This window comes from Macaca thibetana, chromosome X (assembly GCF_024542745.1).
Source record: "Macaca thibetana thibetana isolate TM-01 chromosome X, ASM2454274v1, whole genome shotgun sequence".
Taxonomy (NCBI): Eukaryota; Metazoa; Chordata; class Mammalia; order Primates; family Cercopithecidae; genus Macaca; species Macaca thibetana.
Genome location: NC_065598.1, coordinates 103,711,749 through 103,729,747, shown reverse-complemented (window position 1 = coordinate 103,729,747; position 17,999 = coordinate 103,711,749). Strand labels below are relative to the sequence as shown.

At 37.3% G+C, this 17,999-nt stretch overlaps 2 protein-coding genes across 5 annotated transcripts in view; one reads left to right on the top strand and one right to left on the bottom strand.

Moving 5' to 3' along the window:
- Window positions 1-11,529, bottom strand: part of ATG4A (autophagy related 4A cysteine peptidase) — a 75,859-nt gene extending 64,330 nt beyond the window's left edge. The window contains exon 1 of one of the 3 annotated variants that reach the window (XM_050777169.1): window positions 11,384-11,529. In XM_050777169.1, the coding sequence (XP_050633126.1) occupies window positions 11,384-11,405 (22 nt within the window). In that variant the 5' untranslated portion in view covers window positions 11,406-11,529. The other 2 variants (XM_050777170.1, XM_050777171.1) reach the window with 2 other exon arrangements.
- Window positions 8,726-16,176, top strand: PSMD10 (proteasome 26S subunit, non-ATPase 10). Of its 2 annotated transcripts, none has more exons than XM_050777173.1 (5): window positions 8,726-8,955; window positions 11,510-11,608; window positions 12,261-12,407; window positions 12,509-12,675; window positions 15,258-16,176. In XM_050777173.1, exons 1-5 carry the CDS (start codon window positions 8,842-8,844, stop codon window positions 15,409-15,411), a joined length of 681 nt encoding a protein of 226 aa, XP_050633130.1. In that variant the 5' UTR covers window positions 8,726-8,841; the 3' UTR covers window positions 15,412-16,176. The 2 variants fall into 2 exon arrangements, with proteins under 2 accessions (XP_050633130.1, XP_050633131.1); XM_050777174.1 differs by having other exon boundaries at window positions 8,759-8,955; window positions 12,509-12,596.
- The last annotated feature ends 1,823 nt before the right edge of the window (window positions 16,177-17,999 follow it).

The window sequence follows — 17,999 nt, the reverse complement described above, 5'->3', positions numbered from 1 at the left end:
AAAATAAAATACCATTAATAGTCACTCCAAAAATGAAATGGTTACGTATGATTCTAACAAAACATACAAGATTTCTATGCTGAAAATTGAACAGTGCTGATAAAATAAATAAAAGAAGATCTAAATAAAGGGAGAGACATATGGTGCTCATGGATTGGAAGACTCAGCATAGTAAAGACATCAGTTTTCCCCAAACTGATACACAGGTCTAATACAATTCCTATCAATATCTCACCAAACTTTTTTCAGATATAGGCAAGCTTATTCTAAAATTTATAGGGAAAGTTAAAGGAACAGGCAATATTGAAAACAATAAACTAGGAGGAATCACTCTATCAAATTTTAAGATTTATTATAGAGTTACAGCATTCAACACTGTGTGGTATGACAGAGGGACACATACGTAGATCAATGAATCAGATTAGAAAACTCAGAAATAGATATACACAAGCACGGCATACTTATATTTTACAACAGTGCAAAGGCAATTCAATGGAGCTGAAGCAACTGGATATCAATAATCCAAAAAAATTAACCTTGACCTAAACTTCATATTTTATGCCAAATATTAACTTAAAATGGATCATGGACTTGAATGTAAAATGTAAAACTATAACATTTTTAGAAGAAAATCTAGGAGAAAATATCTGAGACCTAGGACTTGGTGAAGAGTTCTTAGATGTAACAACAAAAGCACAATCTATAATAGGGAAAAAATCAGTAAGTTGAATGTCATCAAAATTAAAAGCTCTTTCTCTGTGAAAAATCCTATTAAGATGAAAAGACAAGCCACAGACTGGAAGAGAATATTTGCAAGCTACATATCTGACAAAGAACTGGTATCTAGAATACATAAAGCACTCTGAAAACTCAACAGTAAAACAAACAATACAATACAATTAGAAAATGGGCCAAAGATATAAAGAGATATTTAAATGAAGAAGATATGGGGATGACAAATAAACACATGACAAGATGTTGAACTTTATTAGCCATTAGGTAAATGCAAATAAAATCAGTAATATATCACTACCTACCTATCACAATAGCTAAAACTTAAAAAAAAAAAAAAATAGTGAGAATACCAAATGCTGGAAAGGATGTGGAGATACTGGATCTCTCATACCATTGCTGGTGAGAATACAAAATGGTACAGTCACTTAGGAAAAATAGTTTGTCAGATTCTTTTAAAGTTAAACATATATTTACCATCCCACCTTGTAATTGCTCTCCTGGGCATTTATCTCAGACAGATGAAAATTTCCATCTACACAAAACACTGTACTCAACATTAATCAGAGTTTTCTTTGTAATAGCCCAAAACTGGACATTTTAAAATGTCCCTCAATAGATGAATGGTTAAACAAACTGTGGTACCTCCATGTCGCATAATATTTCTCAGCAATAAGAGGGAATGAACTATTGATACCAATTTGAATGAGTCTCAAATGTATTATGCTGAGTGAAAAATAATGAAAAAGGTCACATACTTTGTGATTATAAAAATTAAATCATTTTAATTGTATATAAAATGATTAAAATGACAGTTATAGAAAAGGAGAACAAATTAGTATTTGTCAGGGGTTATCAATGGTGGGGGGTGGGTGTGACTATAAAGAGGTAGGACAGGAGAGATGGAATATTTCTTGATTGCGATGATGGTTAAACAAATCTATACATCATAAAATAACATAGAATTATAGACACATATCATTCCAATATCAATTTCCTGGTTTTGATATTGTATTATAATTATGTAAAATGTAATGATTGAAGTAACCCAGATGAAGATTACATGAGGCCTTTCTGTACTATCTTTGCAAATTATTGCTAGTCTCTTATTCATAATAAAACCTTTTTTAAAAAAAGAAACCACTTATAAAGCAAATAACTTAAAACAAGGGTGTGGAAGCTAAAACTCAGGTAGTAAATATAAAGTGCTTTATTATAATAGACTGTAACAGTTTGCCAGTTTCGTGAAGGGATAGCTTTTAAATGGGGAAGGTTTGTATAGCCCAGTGATATATAACACTAAGGACATTTAACACGTGGGATCAAAACATGGGATTAAAAAAATTAGAGCCACAGCACACACCAGGGCCTGTCGGGGGGCGAGGGCCTGAGGGAGGGATAGCATTAGGAAAAATACTTAATGTAAATAACGAGTTGATGGGTGCAGCAAACCCACATGGCACATGTATACCTATGTAACAAACCTGCACGTTGTGCACATGTACCCCAGAACTTAAAGTATAAAAAAAAAAATTAGAGCCACAGATTAAAATGTCTCATCTTAAACCAAGCAACTAGAAACTGTAAAGTGCAATAAGCCACATAAATTACACTTGTAAGCAGTGAAAAATCAATTGCAAAGGGTTTTTGAGCCAGTTATGGAAGTTTATTTAGTAAGTGCTGGGAATGGAGAAGTTTCATGGTGGATAACCCAGAACCTGTTACTGCAACTGTCATGCAGTTAATTGATTTGCGTATACCCTCAAGTTGTTTTTCGGTATAGAATATATTCATTTCCTGTTGTGCTATGGAAAGAATATTTGCATAGGGTAAAATATTTAGTGTAATTAAAAAGGAACAAGTAGGGGGAAATGATCTCTCTCTGCACTGTCCAAGATGATTAATAATGAGTCACACAAAACTATTTACATGTAAAACAATTACAATTAAATGACATTAAAAATTCAGTTCCCAGATACATTGCAAGTCTTTAAGAGCAACATGTGGTTATGGTTACCATACTAGAACAGCGTAGATATAGAAGTTTACCATCATCATAGAAAGTTCTGTTGGGCAGAGCTGCTCTAGAGCATTACAATCTTGTCATTTCACCAAAATCACAGGTAGAGTTATAGCCCAAAGAACTCTGACAGCATTTGGTATTGCATTATTTAGGATTTTCATTTACACATAATTCAGTTTTCAGCAATAGTTAGCAGCATGTTGCAGTGGTTAAGTGGTAGGACTTTGGAGTAGAATTGCGTGGATTTCTACCATAGCTCCAACTAAACTGTGTAACCTTGGGCATGTAACTTCACTCCTCTGTGCCTGTTTTCTCATTTTAAAAAAGGTAGGAGCTGCAGGATAATAGTACCTTCCTCACAGAGCTGATGTGAGGATTGCATAAGATAAGCTCAGTAACTGACAATGTGATCTATAAATGCTAGTTATTATTGGCATTATTCTTCAAGTCTAGAAGATGAACTTAGTTTTTTTTTAATATCTAGAATCCAGGTGATCAGTGGAAAGGGCAATAGAAAACGTTCAATCATAAGAGCAGCAAGGGAGCCAGACCCTAACAGGGCCCCATTTGTCTCTTAATGGACATAAACAGCAACCACATCATTCCTCCATAACTTGGGGCCAGCCACAAAAGAGAAGAGACCTTCTCCTCTAAGACCTATTTATCTTGCAGCTTTCAAAAAGTCAAAGGATAACTTCCCATTGGCCTTAAAGGACTCAGAATTGAAAGTTAATTACCATGTCACATCAAATAAAATAAAAGCAAAATATACTGTTTATAAAAGAAGATTACCCAAACAAGTCACTCAGTAGGAAAGGCACTTGGAATTGTTTTTCCAGCTTTTCTACCAATCAGATCCAAGTACTTGATGCATTTTTATGGTGAAATGTCACTATACCCAATACTTTGTGAATACTACAACACAGGGATACTGTACCTCCATAATCAACTAGAGATGTATTTATTGAATATGCAGGGCACTTCTGCTCTATACCAACTATGACTGGCAGGCTAAATTCAGCCCATCTCATGTTTTTGTGTGGCAAGCAAGGTATGAATGATTCTCACAATTTTAAATGGTTGGAAGAACCACCTTCAAACACTGTTAGAGAACGCTGAATGGCTTTGGAAATTAACTTTTGATGCAGGCTTGATAATGTTTATTAATTAATTCAGCCTAAAATTACAAGGCAAAACAATGCTTATATATGAAAAAAATTGTAGTAAAGTCATTTTGACAATATTGTTTGAATCACAAGTAATGTCAAGATGCTTTATCCACTTCCCATGCTGTCACAAGTCAATATGGAATATCCTTTGCACTTGCTTCAAGGTCCAAAAACTACTGCTGGAACTGTAGTCTGAATTCAGAAAATATATATGCTACAAATTTGTATAGAAATAGAGATCTTGCTTCTTGTTTTAACTTTTATTTCATTTTATTTTGAGATGGAGTCTCGCTCTGTCACTCAGGCTGGAATGGGTGTTTATAGATCACCACTTTATAGATCACCACTTTATATCCACTAGAATGCCTATAATCAAAAAGATAGATATTAATAAGTATCGGTAAAGATATGGAGAAATTTGGCTGGATGTGGTGGCTCACGCCTATAATCCCAGCATTTTGGAAGGCCAAGGTGGGCAGATCTCTTGAGGACAGGAGTTCCAGACCAGCCTGGCCAACATGGCAAAACCCTGTCTCTACTGAAAATACAAAAATTAGCCAGCGTGGAGGTACATGCCTGTAATCCCAGCTACTCAGGAAGCTGAGGCACAAGAATCACTAGAATCCAGGAGGCAGAGGTTGCAGTGGGCTGAGATCCTGCCACTGCACTCCAGCCTGGGCGACAGAGTGAGACTCTGTCTCCAAAAATAAAAAGAAAATAAGAAAAAAAATGTGGATAAATCTGAAATCTGAACCCTCGAACATTGCTTGCTGATGGAAGGTAAAATGGTACAGCCACTTTTGTAAAGAGTCTGAAAGTTTCTCAAAAAGTTAAACAGAGTTACGATATGACCCAGCAATTCCACTCCTAGTTAAGTACCCAGAAGAAATAAATGAAATCTCAGCTGGACATGGTGGCTCACACCTGTAATCCCAGCATTTTGGGAGACCTAGGTGGGAGGATCACTTGAGCCCAGAAGTTTGAGATCAGCCTGGGCAACATAGTGAGACCCTGTAACTACAAAAAATCATAAATTGACTGAGTGTGTTGGTGCATGCCTGTAGTCCCAGCTGCTCCAGAGGCTGAGGTGACAGGATTACTTGAGCTAGGGAGGTGGAGGCTGCAGTGAGCCATGATCGTGCCACTGCACTCCAGTCTGGGCAACAGAAGAAGACCCTGTCTCAATAAAAAATAAAATAGGCCCGGCACAGTGGCTCATGCCTGTAATCCCAGCACTTTCGGAGGATCACCTAAGGTCAGGAGTTGGAGACCAGCCTGGCCAATATGGCGAAACGCTGTCTCTATTAAAAATACAAAAATTAGCCAGGTGTGGTAGCATGCGCCTCAGGAGGCTGAGGCAGGAGAATCGCTTAAGACCAGGAGGCGAAGACTGCAGTGTGCCAAGATTGTGCCACTGCATTCCAGCCTGGGTGACAGGGCGAGACTCCGTCTCAAAATAAAATGAAATAAAAGTTAAAACAAGAAGCAAGATCTCTATTTCCATACAAATTTGCAGCATATATATTTTCTGAATTCAGACTACAGTTCCAGCAGTAGTTTTTGGACCTTGAAGCAAGTGCAAAGGATATTCCATATTCCAAAATCCATTTAACTGTGTAATTGAGCAGCTTTCACCAAACTTTCAATTGGAAGTGATTAACCTGCCATATAATGCTAAAAGGCACTATTAAGAGAACAACAGAATTCTATTCCAAGCAATGAATATGCTCAATTAAAATCATATGTTTGTGTAACATTGATAATGTATGATGAGAATATGGTACTTGACCTCTGCGGACTTCCTTCCAAACACATAATGCCAGTCTAAGCATAAAATTGAGGGTTTTTCCACAAAATGACTGACCAGTACTCCTTAAAACTATCAAGGTCACCAAAACAAAATAAATCTGAGAAAGTGTCACAAGTCAGAAGAGGCTAAGGAGATACAATGACTAAATGTAATGTGGTATCCTGGATGGGACAGGATCTCTAGAGATAAACTAGTGAAACCTGAAAAAAACAAAAAAGCATGGAGTATAGTTAATAGCAATATACCAATGTGGGCTTATTAGTTGTGACATACATAGCACAGCAATGTAAGATGTTAATGATAAGAGATTCAGCAAATGGTGCTAGGACGATTTCTATATCCACATGCAAAATAAAGAACTTAGATTCTCACCTCATATCACAGAGAAAAAATGAACTCAAAATGAATCATAGACTTAAATGTAAGAGATGAAGTAATAAAGCTTTTAGAAGAAAACATTGGAGAAAATCACTGAGACCTTGCAATTGGGCAAAAACTTCTTAAGTACAACACCAAAAAAATGGTCCATGAAAGAAAAAAAATAATAAATTGGATGTCACCCAAATTCAAAACGTTTTCACTTCAAAAGACACCATCAAGAAAAGAAAAAGGCAAGCAGCAGACTGGGAGAATATATGTGCATATCATATATCTCTCAGGGACTTGATCTAGAATATAGAAACCATCATTACAACTCAACACCAAAAAGACAACTCGATTTAAAAATGGACAAAAGATATAACAGACACTTCACTGAAGAAGATATATGAATGGCTAAGAAGCACATGAAAATATGCTCACCATATTATAAATTATAATTTATAAATTTATAAATTAAAACCACAATGAGACACCATTTCACACCCACTTAGAATGGCTATAATAAAAAACACAGTAAATAACAAATGGTGGCAAGGATGTGGAGAAACAGGAACTCTCATACATTGCTAATGGAAGTGCAAAATGTTGCTGCTATTTTGGAAAACAGTTGTGCAGTTTCTTAAGAAGTTAAACATATATTTTCCCTGTGATCCAGTAACTCCACCCTTAAGTATCTATCAAAGAGAAATGAAAAAAATATGTTCACACAAAGACTTACATACTAATCTTCTTAGCAGCACTAGTCATAGTAGCCAAAACTTGGAAATTGATGTACCTATCTAATAGTGAGTAGATAGACAAAAATGTGCTATATCCATAAAATGGAATACTATTTGGCAATAAAAAAGTAAGGAAGTACTGATACATACTACGATATGGATGAATCTCAAAAATATTATGCTAAGTGAAAAAAATCAGACACAAAGACTGCATATTGTATGATTTCATTTATATAAAATGTCCAGAATAGGCAAATTTATGGAAACAAAAAAGTAGATTAGTGGGTGTCTGGGGCTGGGAATGGGACAGAGGATTGATTAACTGTAAATAGGCATGAGGGAATCTTACTGGAGAGATCAAAAAGTTCTAAAACTGATTTATGGTGATGGTTGCCCCACTTCAGTAAAGTTACCAAAAATCATTTAATTATGCACTTGAAATCAGTGAATTTTATGATATGTAAAATGTACCTCATTTTGAGTGAGTGGTATACAGGAACTCTACTAACCTTGCAACTTTTCTATAAATCTAAAACTATTCTGAAATTTTTGAAAAAAATAATTTAAATAAAAATAAAAAAGTGTATGTTTATGAATTGATATCAGTATTTGACAGTACCTATATGTGTAAAATGACATTTTCAAAGATTAAATAGGTAAAAATCTCTTAACAGATCAGCATTAACAGATGAACATTTAAAATCAATTTTGACAGTACGGAACACTAATTCTGAGCTCCAATTAAGCAAAATATTATCCCCTAAAAAGAATTATATTCTTCTCATTGGTAGTCCTCCTGTATTACAAAAAAAAGTACTCAATTACTATTATATTTTGAATTACATCAATAAAAATTTGTTGAAATTTGTTTTCTCTCGTCATAAAAGTACCAACAAAATATTCTTGATTTTGCCTTTTGACCTACAAAGCCTAGAATATTTACTATCTGGCTCTTTACAGAAAGTTTCCCAACTGCTATTCTACACTATAACAGGATAAACATAAACATAATCAATCTCTTTCTTGAATGTATTCTTATCATTACCTAGTTGTGGCATAATGTCCTCTGGATATGCCCTATAAAGGATCAGTCTTGCATTGCTTCTGCTATGGCACTATTTGGGATTTCTATAAAAAGAAACACTATTAGCTTAATAGTTGCAGCAAAGCCTTGACAACATAGTTAATATCGTGATATTAAAGTGCCAACACCACAGCCCGGTATCCTTAAGATGACCCTTATCAAGTTGTGATGTCACCAGGCTATGGACTCACCGAAGTCTCTTAGATATCAAGTGGCTCCCGTGGCATCACACCCTGCCTTTGGCATCACCCTGGCACATCACCTCAGTACGGTGCCATATGCTATCACTGCTGTGGCAGAACCCTGTCCAGACGCCACACCGCCGAGATGTCGGAGTAATTAACTCCCACTTCTTTCCACTCCCTGGGCGGTGGCAGGGAGGGGGAGGGTAGCCACCGTCACCGGTTCGAGCTCAGGAGGTAGTACTCAGCTCCAACCCTTGTCCCTTCCGCCTGCCACTGCAGGTCAGGAACCCCGAGGGACAGGACCTTTAGGCTCCCATAACTCTCTTGCCCTGCCCCCGAACCCATTTCATATGGCCGACTCAACGACCCGCCAGCGACTACCCACCCCGGCTCTTTCACACGGTTCCACTCAAAGCCGCTCCCCATACCTGACTCCATTCTCCAGCTGTCATCCTGGGCCAATTCCACCGGCAACTTGACTACGGGCGGTCGCTAGGAACCCTGGGACTTGTAGTTCCGTACTGCTAGAGGCCAAGTCTGTGAGGGCCCCAAAGGCACCTCCCTGCCCGGAACTGCTCTCAAACTGCAACTCCCAGAGGCGCCGTGCGATGGTAAAGGAAAAGGGAACGAGGAAGGCCGGTGATTGGTGGAGCTCTAACGGCTGTTTTGACTGGCAGCCGGAGCCGGCGAAGTGAGGCGGGCGTTGCTCGCGCGTCAAGTAGTTGCTGGGATAGCGAAATGGAGGGGTGTGTGTCTAACCTAATGGTCTGCAACCTGGCCTACAGCGGGAAGCTGGAAGAGTTGAAGGAGAGTATTCTGGCCGATAAATCCCTGGCTACTAGAACTGACCAGGTAAAGCAACGCTAGGTGTCTTCGCAGCTGGGGACGTCGGCGAAGCCCTACGTGGCTTTCGGGGCCCGGCCCTAGCGGAGGCCCGGTTTCTAAGAGGAGCAGAACCCCGCCCCCGCCGCCCCAAGCAGTCCCCCGGGGTCACCTCAGGACTCGCGATAGGCCTGCGGGGGCTAGCCCCGCAGACCTCAGATATTTTCCCGTTGGTCCGGAGCTCCACTCCCTGATTTTTGGATAGTTCTAGAACGTCTACCGCATTTCTCAGAAATTGCCAATCAGTGAAAAGGAAGGCTCTTTATATGGATTTATTTACCTTTACTAGTAACTGTATTCAGTAACACATGTGTAATTGAACACCCCTTCCGTGCCAGGCAGTTTGCTAGGAGCTGGGGATACGGTGGAGTGGAAGATGCAGACAGTAAAATAAGCACAAAAACATGTCCGATTACAGATTGTGGTAAATACTCCGCAGAGAAGTTTACATGATGCTTTCAGAACACGTTAATAGGAGAATCTGATGCTGAATATGGCTGTCATTAATTGGAAAAGTTTTTGCAAAGAAGGGAAGGTTAGACTTTGAAGCATGAGTGAGATTTCCATGGGGGAATGAGTGGACATTCTAAGCAGAGGCAGACAGAAGTTGAGAAGTGTTTCCTTCTGCCCTCCTGCTCACAGGACCCTCGTGCTTTCATCCTCAGTTTCTGGGATTCATGGTGCCCTCAGTAAGCCCACAAATATTTATAGATGGCCTTGGGTTTCGCAGGCAGTGTGCTAAGCACTAGTGAAACTGTCCTATACTTACAAATCTCCATTTCGTGTCTTTTGGGAGAAAATAAGAAATCAAGAGACTGTTGTCTCTTTTCTGGAACTTTCCTTTATTACTCAACCTGAAAATGGCCTTACCTTTACCTAGTTTACTTCATTATGGTCTGGTGATATTTAAGGATTTAAATTTAAATGTAATAATTTATATTAAGATTTAATAACACTCCATTAGAAATTTAACCATTCTTCAAGTCAATGGCTTAAAAAGGGAAGGGAACCGTATCAAGAGACGTAAAAAACACGAAGAAATGCGATTTATGGATCTTGTTTGGTTCCTGATTTAAACAAACCAACTGCAAAAAGACATTTGGGAGACAGCTGGGGAAATCTGAATACAGACCGGATGTTAGACATTCTAAAGGAGTTAGTGTTAATTTTAGTAAGTGTAATAATGGTCTCATAGTTATATAAGAAATACCTTTTTTTTTACATACTGAAAGACAAGGGTGAAAAATCATGATATTTAGGATTTGTTTTTGGAAAACTCAGCAAGGAAAAAACTAGATAAAGCAAATAGGGCAAGGTGTTTGTTGTTAATTCTAAGCAGTAGGCATGTGGGTTTCTATTCTATTCCCTCTATTTTTGTGTGTTTGAAATTTTTTGTAATAGAGTTTAAAATACCATTTTCTATTCTGTGGGGCTAAGAAATATAGCAGTCACTGCAAATAGGGATTCCTTTTGACAAATAATGACTACTATAGCTTATTTTTATTTTTATTTTTATGTATTTATTTATTTATTTTTTTGAGACAGTTTCGCTCTTGTTGCCCAGGCTGGAGTGCAGTGGCGCGGTGTCGGCTCACTGCAACCTCTGCCTCCTGGGTTCAAGCGATTCCCCTGCCTCAGTCTCCCAAGTAGCTGGGATTACAGGTGCCTGCCACCACGCCTGACTAACTTTTGTGTTTTTAGTAGAGATGGAGTTTCACCATGTTGCCAGGCTGGTCTGGAACTCCTGACCTCAGGTGATCTGCCCACCTCGCCCTCCCAAAGTGCTGGGATTACAGGCATGAACCACCGCACCCGGCCATAGCTTATTATTTTTTATAAAAAGTAATTTTCTTGTTCTCTGTGTGTTGTGTTTTCTAAATTATATTTCTAATTTATTTATGGTTTTAAGTTATAGATAATTTCAACTAGTTTAATGAACATTTCTTCCCCCATTAGATTCATGTGTTCCTTCTACAACATCTAACTTGAGGTCAGTGTGGTAGTAGAGATTTCAGAGTCAGAACTTCACTGACAGTTGTGTCCCAGCTTCACTATTTAGTATCCGTATGACCGTCCACAAGGTGCTTACCTGAGGAGTTTTAGTTTCCTCATCTGAAAAATGGAGATAATAAGCACTGTGTAGAATGATAGGAATTACATGATACGATGCATGTAAAACTCCCAGCACAGTGCCTGACGTAAAAGTACGTAAATAATGTAATAGTAAAACAACCAAAGATGTATTTCTGTCAAAGCATTGAAATCAGTTTCTTGCTCTACTACTTTCCTTGTCGTATTCTGCCCAGAATTACATATGTTCATCAATGTCATTCTCCCCATGTTACTTAAACTTTCATCTATCTTATACCAGTAAGTAATATAGTTTAAGGTTACCTACCTGAGGATCCAGTGCTCTGCATTTCGTATTTTCAAACTATAGATTTGCCAGCACCAGTATTTTTTTTTCTTCCTCTTTTCCCTTCTGTTTCTCTTCAAGAATGTTTCTATTACTGCTTCTCTGTAGGACAGGAGAACTGCATTGCACTGGGCATGCTCAGCTGGACATACAGAAATTGTTGAATTTTTGTTGCAACTTGGAGTGCCAGTGAATGATAAAGATGATGTGAGTACTTTGATAAAGTTGAGTTGATAAATTCCCAGTTATCTTTATACTCCAGACTGGTGTTTACTGAAGCCTGTGCATTAAGCTCATAAAGAAAATTGTAACCTTTGCAACTGGAAAGTTATAGCATGGCCCTTGTGATCAAGCATGAGACTCATGGTTGCATTATTTTACAGCGTTATGTTTGCCACTCATACTCTGTGATTTAAGGTAAACATACAGGAGAGGCTGAGGTGGGAGGATTGCTGGAGCCCAGTAGTTTGAGGCTGCAGTGAGCCATTGTACTCTATCCTGGGTGACAGACAGACCTTGTCTCTAAAAATAAAAACAAGAAAAATAAACGTACAGATCAGGGCTTCTTATGGTGAACCCTAAAAGACCATAAACTCTTTCTATTATGTTGGATTTTTTTGTTTTTTGGTGAATATGGCCTGAATAATGAGGACCTAGATAACTTTTTTGTTACATAAAGAGATTTATTCTAATGGTATGGTTATATTAGGATTAGATTTGTGAAGAGTAAGAATGGAACCTTTTTTGTAAGCAAATATTTTTTTACCTTTGTAAAGCTCCTTGTTAACCCTGCCTAAATGTTAGCACTAATCCTTGTGCCTTTTTCCCCTGGTGTTTCTACTGCCTACTTCTTTTATAGGCAGGTTGGTCTCCTCTTCATATTGCAGCTTCTGCTGGCCGGGATGAGATTGTAAAAGCCCTTCTGGGAAAAGGTGCTCAAGTGAATGCTGTCAATCAAAATGGCTGTACTCCCCTACATTATGCAGCTTCCAAAAACAGGCATGAGGTATGGTTCCATCCCTAGGCTACTTCTGTTGAGTTCTAAAAGTGTATACAAACACAGATAGATCTCTGCATTGTTTTCTTCTTTCTACTCCATCTTTCCAGATCGCTGTCATGTTACTAGAAGGTGGGGCTAATCCAGATGCTAAGGACCATTATGAGGCTACAGCAATGCACCGGGCAGCAGCCAAGGGTAACTTGAAGATGATTCATATCCTTCTGTACTACAAAGCATCCACAAACATCCAAGACACTGAGGGTAACACTCCTCTGTAAGTGACAAGTAGCAGTCATTTGTATTCTACCTGACGTTAGCCCTCTTGCAATAATTCTTATACATCATTTCTTTTTTTATTCTGCTTATAGACGCAATACGTGTTAATGGCAAAAATGTTAAATTGCACAAAATGTAAAGATAAAAATTGCCTATTATCTTGCCACTCAGAAATAACTACTGATCACATTCTTGTGTATTTCCTCCTGGTCTCTTATATTCAGATGTGTATATTTTACACATATATATTTTTTAGCAAAATTGGGGTCATACTGTGTATGTAGTTTTAGCTCTTGTTCTTTTCACCTCAGTAGTATATTATAAACATTTTCCAATGTCATTAAATATTTTTAAAACTTTTTTAATGGTTATGTACAATTCTGCTGCATAGATGTGCCATAATTTAATCATTCCTCTATTACTGTATATTTAAACTTTTTTGAGTTTTTCACTATTATAAATAATGGTACATTGAGCCAGGCATGATGGCTCATGTCTGTAATCCCAGCACTTTGTAAAGCCAAGGCGGGAGGATCACTTGAGGCCAGGAGTTCAAGACCAGCCTGGGCAACACAGCAAGACCCCTGTATCTAGAAAAAATTAAAAACTTAGCCAGGCATGGTGGCATGCACCTGTGGGACTAGCTACTCAGGAGATTGAGGTGGGAGGATTGGTTGAACCCAGGAGCTCCAGGTTACAGTGAGATGTGATCACACCACTGCACTCCAGCCTGGGTGGAGCAAGACTTTGTCTCTAAAATAATTGACTAACTTTGTACGGAAAACTTTTGGCCACATTTCTGATTATTACCTTCATATAGACTCCTAGAAGTTGAATTGCTGGGTCAACAAATACACACATTTTAAGACTTGCTATATGTTGCCAAATTGCTTCCAGAGGAGTTGTATCATTTTACCCTCCCAACAGCAGTTTAAGAGTGCCCATTACCCCCTCACCAACACTAAATTATCCTTTTGTTATGTGAAAATGATATTTCATAGATGTATTTCATAGATGTAATTTACATTTTTATTAATGAATTTGAACTTTTTTTTTAATGTCCATGGCTAATTACATTTCTTATCTAATTGTACCTTTTTGTGTCCCTTTCTCTGTTTCCTTTTGGGGAATTAATTTATTTTCACAGCGTTTTAAGTGCTCTTGATTTGACATGGTAAAATATTAATGTTCTGCAACATTAGTTGAAAATATTTTTCCTAATTTATCTTTTCATTTTGTTCATAATTTCTTTTGCATAATAGAAGTTTTAAAATTTCTACATAGTCAAGCCCATTCATCTTTCCTCATGACTAGAAAGCTCTTCCTTACCCTGAAATTAGTTAAATATTCACCTGTCTTTTATTATAGGTTATTTTAGCGTTTCATTGGTTTTGATTGAGGGTTAGTGTTATTGTTTTGCATTTAACTCTTAAAATCCATCTCTAATTGAATTATGTGTATGACCTGAAGCTGGCCGTTACCTTGATATGTTTCCACAGTACTTGGCCACTTTTCTTCTGTGTTGAATGGTGACTTTTTCTTGAACCAGAAGTTCTGTGAGTCTTCTTTTTAGTCCAGAGTGAGGTTCAGCCTTTTCCAATTTGACTTTAAACCAACTTTTAAAAAGTATTATTTCTTAACTCTTAGTTTTTAAAATCTTTCCTGCATTCTAAGAGACCCTGTTTAGAAAGACCTGTATGCCCTACCTCTTTTCTCCATAAATAGAAAGGCAGGATGGCCTAGAGGAAATCTAGGAGTCAGAAAAGATAAGAGTCCTGGGAAGAACATAGGATTTATGAATAGCTAAATGATGTTCACCCAATTCAGACTCTACCACTTACTAACAATATTAAATACTTATATTAAACAACTTATAAAAGTTACTTAATCTTCCTTGAATCTTAATTTCCTCATCTGTAATATAAGGATAATAATTCCTTCCTTACTAGATTATTGTGAGGTTTAAGTAAAACAACATGTAAAGTGCCTCGTTATACCCTCCTGGCACTCTTAAGTGCATGGCAAAAGTTGTTACCCTCTTCCACTCAGTTTACTGCCAAGACATGTCAGCATAGGTAGGAACTTTAACCTCTGTCACCATTTCAACTGTAAAATGGTGATAATAATACTTTGCTAACTTACAAGACAGATACATGGATTAAATGAGATAAAATCTTTTAAACTGCTTTTTCAAACTTTAAGCTGCACAAATTACTATTAACAGATTATGAACTGGGGCTTTTCTAAATTCTAACCCTGAATTATTACATGTAGTGTTTGAGGTAAACAATTACTTATCTCTGTAAAATAAGAAAAGTGTTCCTTAGGCTGGTGTTTAGATCCCTTCTTCTATTGTAAGTAGAACCAGAATTATGATTTACAATCTGGTATTTCAAGGCTTTTTTTGTAGAATTTTAACTTACAGTCTCCCCATGCAAACCGATGTTTCTTTCCGGATTAAATAACTTTCCAATGTTACCATTTCCTAATCATATGCACTTTAGATTACCTAGCAAGAAATCCTAACCGTTACATAGAATTGGTAGTGATTAATTGGTCTCTGGTGGTCCCTGATTTCAGACACTTAGCCTGTGATGAGGAGAGAGTGGAAGAAGCAAAACTGCTGGTGTCCCAAGGAGCAAGTATTTACATTGAGAATAAAGAAGAAAAGACACCCCTGCAAGTGGCCAAAGGCGGCCTGGGTTTAATACTCAAGAGAATGGTGGAAGGTTAAGCAGCTTGGATTTATTCTTACTTTGTATGTTGTGTTGTTGTCCCCAGTGTTCTGCAAACTAATGTATTTGTGCACAAGACATCATCTACGAATGATGACGTTTTCTCACCTTCAAAGTCTTATAAACATGTTGACTCTTGTTCCTGCTGAGTTACTAGTTCGAAGCTTACAGCTTGTTTTCCAGGCATCAAGTAACTGTTGAGATTGTTCTACTGTTGTCATACATTCTTCTATATTGAATTCTGGTTAATTTTGAGTAACTAATTCTGTGGCTGTTGTGAGTCTTCAGCACCCTCCCACGTACCTTATATCCCTCTCTGAAACAGAACAGCTCCAATAGCAACAAGCCAGTTGTTCTGCCACGTTTCTGTGTGGATTCTGTAATGTTCCTCCATACAGTTAAAACATCCTAACTTGCTTTTCAAGCTCACTCAGCCTACGCCAAATATTTCTGGGTTTTTTTCAACCATGAGGTTTAATTTATTTTTGTGATAGGAGGGATATTTACATATTTTAGTGGACCAAATTTTAAGTTGAATGGTGTGCTCTAAAATAATGAAAAACAATAGCCCATATACCTATGTATTTGTTTTTGATGGGTTGTTTACTCTGAAATAAAATGTATGGTTTTCTTTAAAGGAAGTTTTAAAGTACCTATTTTGAGTCATCCTGTATTGAAAAGAATGTCAAGCTTGTTAAAATGACATGTAGCAAAAATGTATTTTGATTTGTATTTCAGAAACCAAAAAATAAAATGTTGAAAGAGTCTTCCAATTTTTCTTTCAAATTAGCTAGAATTCACTTAAGCCTTAAAATCCTTAGTAAAGACATTTCTCAGTTTTTGGTAGCTTTAAGTCAATTAAATTAGTGAAGCTTGAATTGTAGCTAAAATCTTTTAAAATAGCCATCTTCTGAATTGCTAATTAAATGTAGATCAAAAGGAAATTAGTAAGTATAAACTTGAGCTCAATTTAGGGAAGCATCTTAAATGATACTAGTCATAAAATCTAATGAACTCCAAGTAACTTTCAGATTATTTTTATTTGAATTTTATGCTGCAACTACTGCTTGAAATAAGTGATCCAAGTGAACGTACAAACTTGCATTAATTTTGGGTCAAAGTCTTAATGATCAGTAGCTAAAATGAGTTTCATAAACATCAACTGTGTTATTGATATAGAAACTCCTTTTACAGAAGTATTTTGAGTGCTAACAAACAATCAGAGAAGCATCTTACGGAACAAAATTATTGAATGCTGGAGATAGAATTGATAGCAAGGGAAATAATATTTCTAGTATTTTTAGTGTGATCAGAGTAAAGCTTTGTCTATTACGACTGAAGACATTTACTCTTCATAAATATTGAGTTGTCTGAGGTAATAGGTTTCATGGGTGTAAAAGGAAATTCATCTGGGTTCTTCCATAAGCAATACAAATGGAGCTAAGCCACAGGTAATTTGTAGGCTTTTGGCATTTTAGGCATGACTTGTTAATATTTAGACCACAGATTTGTATAAACTGAAGATATTAGTGGCCTCAGATATTGATCAGATTGTTACCTGTGTCTGTAGGAAAGGTGATAGAAATGAAGCTGATTCAAGGTCAGCAGATTTTACAGTTCCAAAACAAACTCAAAAAAAGATAATTTGGCTGGGTGCGGTCGCTCATGCCTGTTATGCCAGCATATTGGGAGGCCAAGGCGGGCGGATTACCTGAGGTCAGGAGTTCAAGACCAGCCTGGCCAACATGGCGAAACCCCACCTCTACTAAAAAGAATTAGCCAGGTGTGGTGGGTGCCTGTAATCCCAGCTACTCAGGAGGTTGAGGCACGAGAATCGCTTGAACCCAGGAGGCGGAGGTTGCAGTGATCCGAGTTGGTGCCACTGCACTCTAACCTGGGTGACAGAGCGATAATTCATCTCAGAATACATAAATAAATAATTTAATTGTGAAGCTTAACTGAGAATATGAGATGGAAGAAAAAGGCCAATGAAAATAGTGAAAACATTTGCATTCTTAAATATCTGTTATATAGAATCTACAATTTCAGTGAGGTTTTGTGAACTTCAAAGTAAATCTGTGTTTTTCTTCATAATCTTTGACTTAACATTTAACTGTATGACACTAGTGTTTGATTCCCCAGTTTCTCAGCTATACCAATTACAATGAATTCCTTAGATGGCTGTGTCTGCTGCTTTCAGCTCCCATATTCTGTTACACTACAAGGCCTCCAAATCAATCTGTTGGCAAGTCCGATAACAGTATAAAGATTCTTTGTGGTTTATGGCTCCAGCTTCACAGTTCTATTGACTGCCTAAAATTGAAAGCAGAAATTTGTAATGTGAATTTCTCTGGGGAGAGGATTTATAGCTTTCATCAAATTCTCAAGGGCATCTGTGATTCCCCCAAAAGGTTAAAAATCCCTGGTTGAGAAAAAAAAGAATACTGAATCAGTTGTCGGGAGACCTCATTTCTACAACTATAGTTCTACCACAGTTTTTTAATTTATAAGTTTTTACATCTATTCTCACTGTAGTCTTTAAGAAGGCAGAAATCATCTCCATTTTACAGATGAGAATACACCCAGA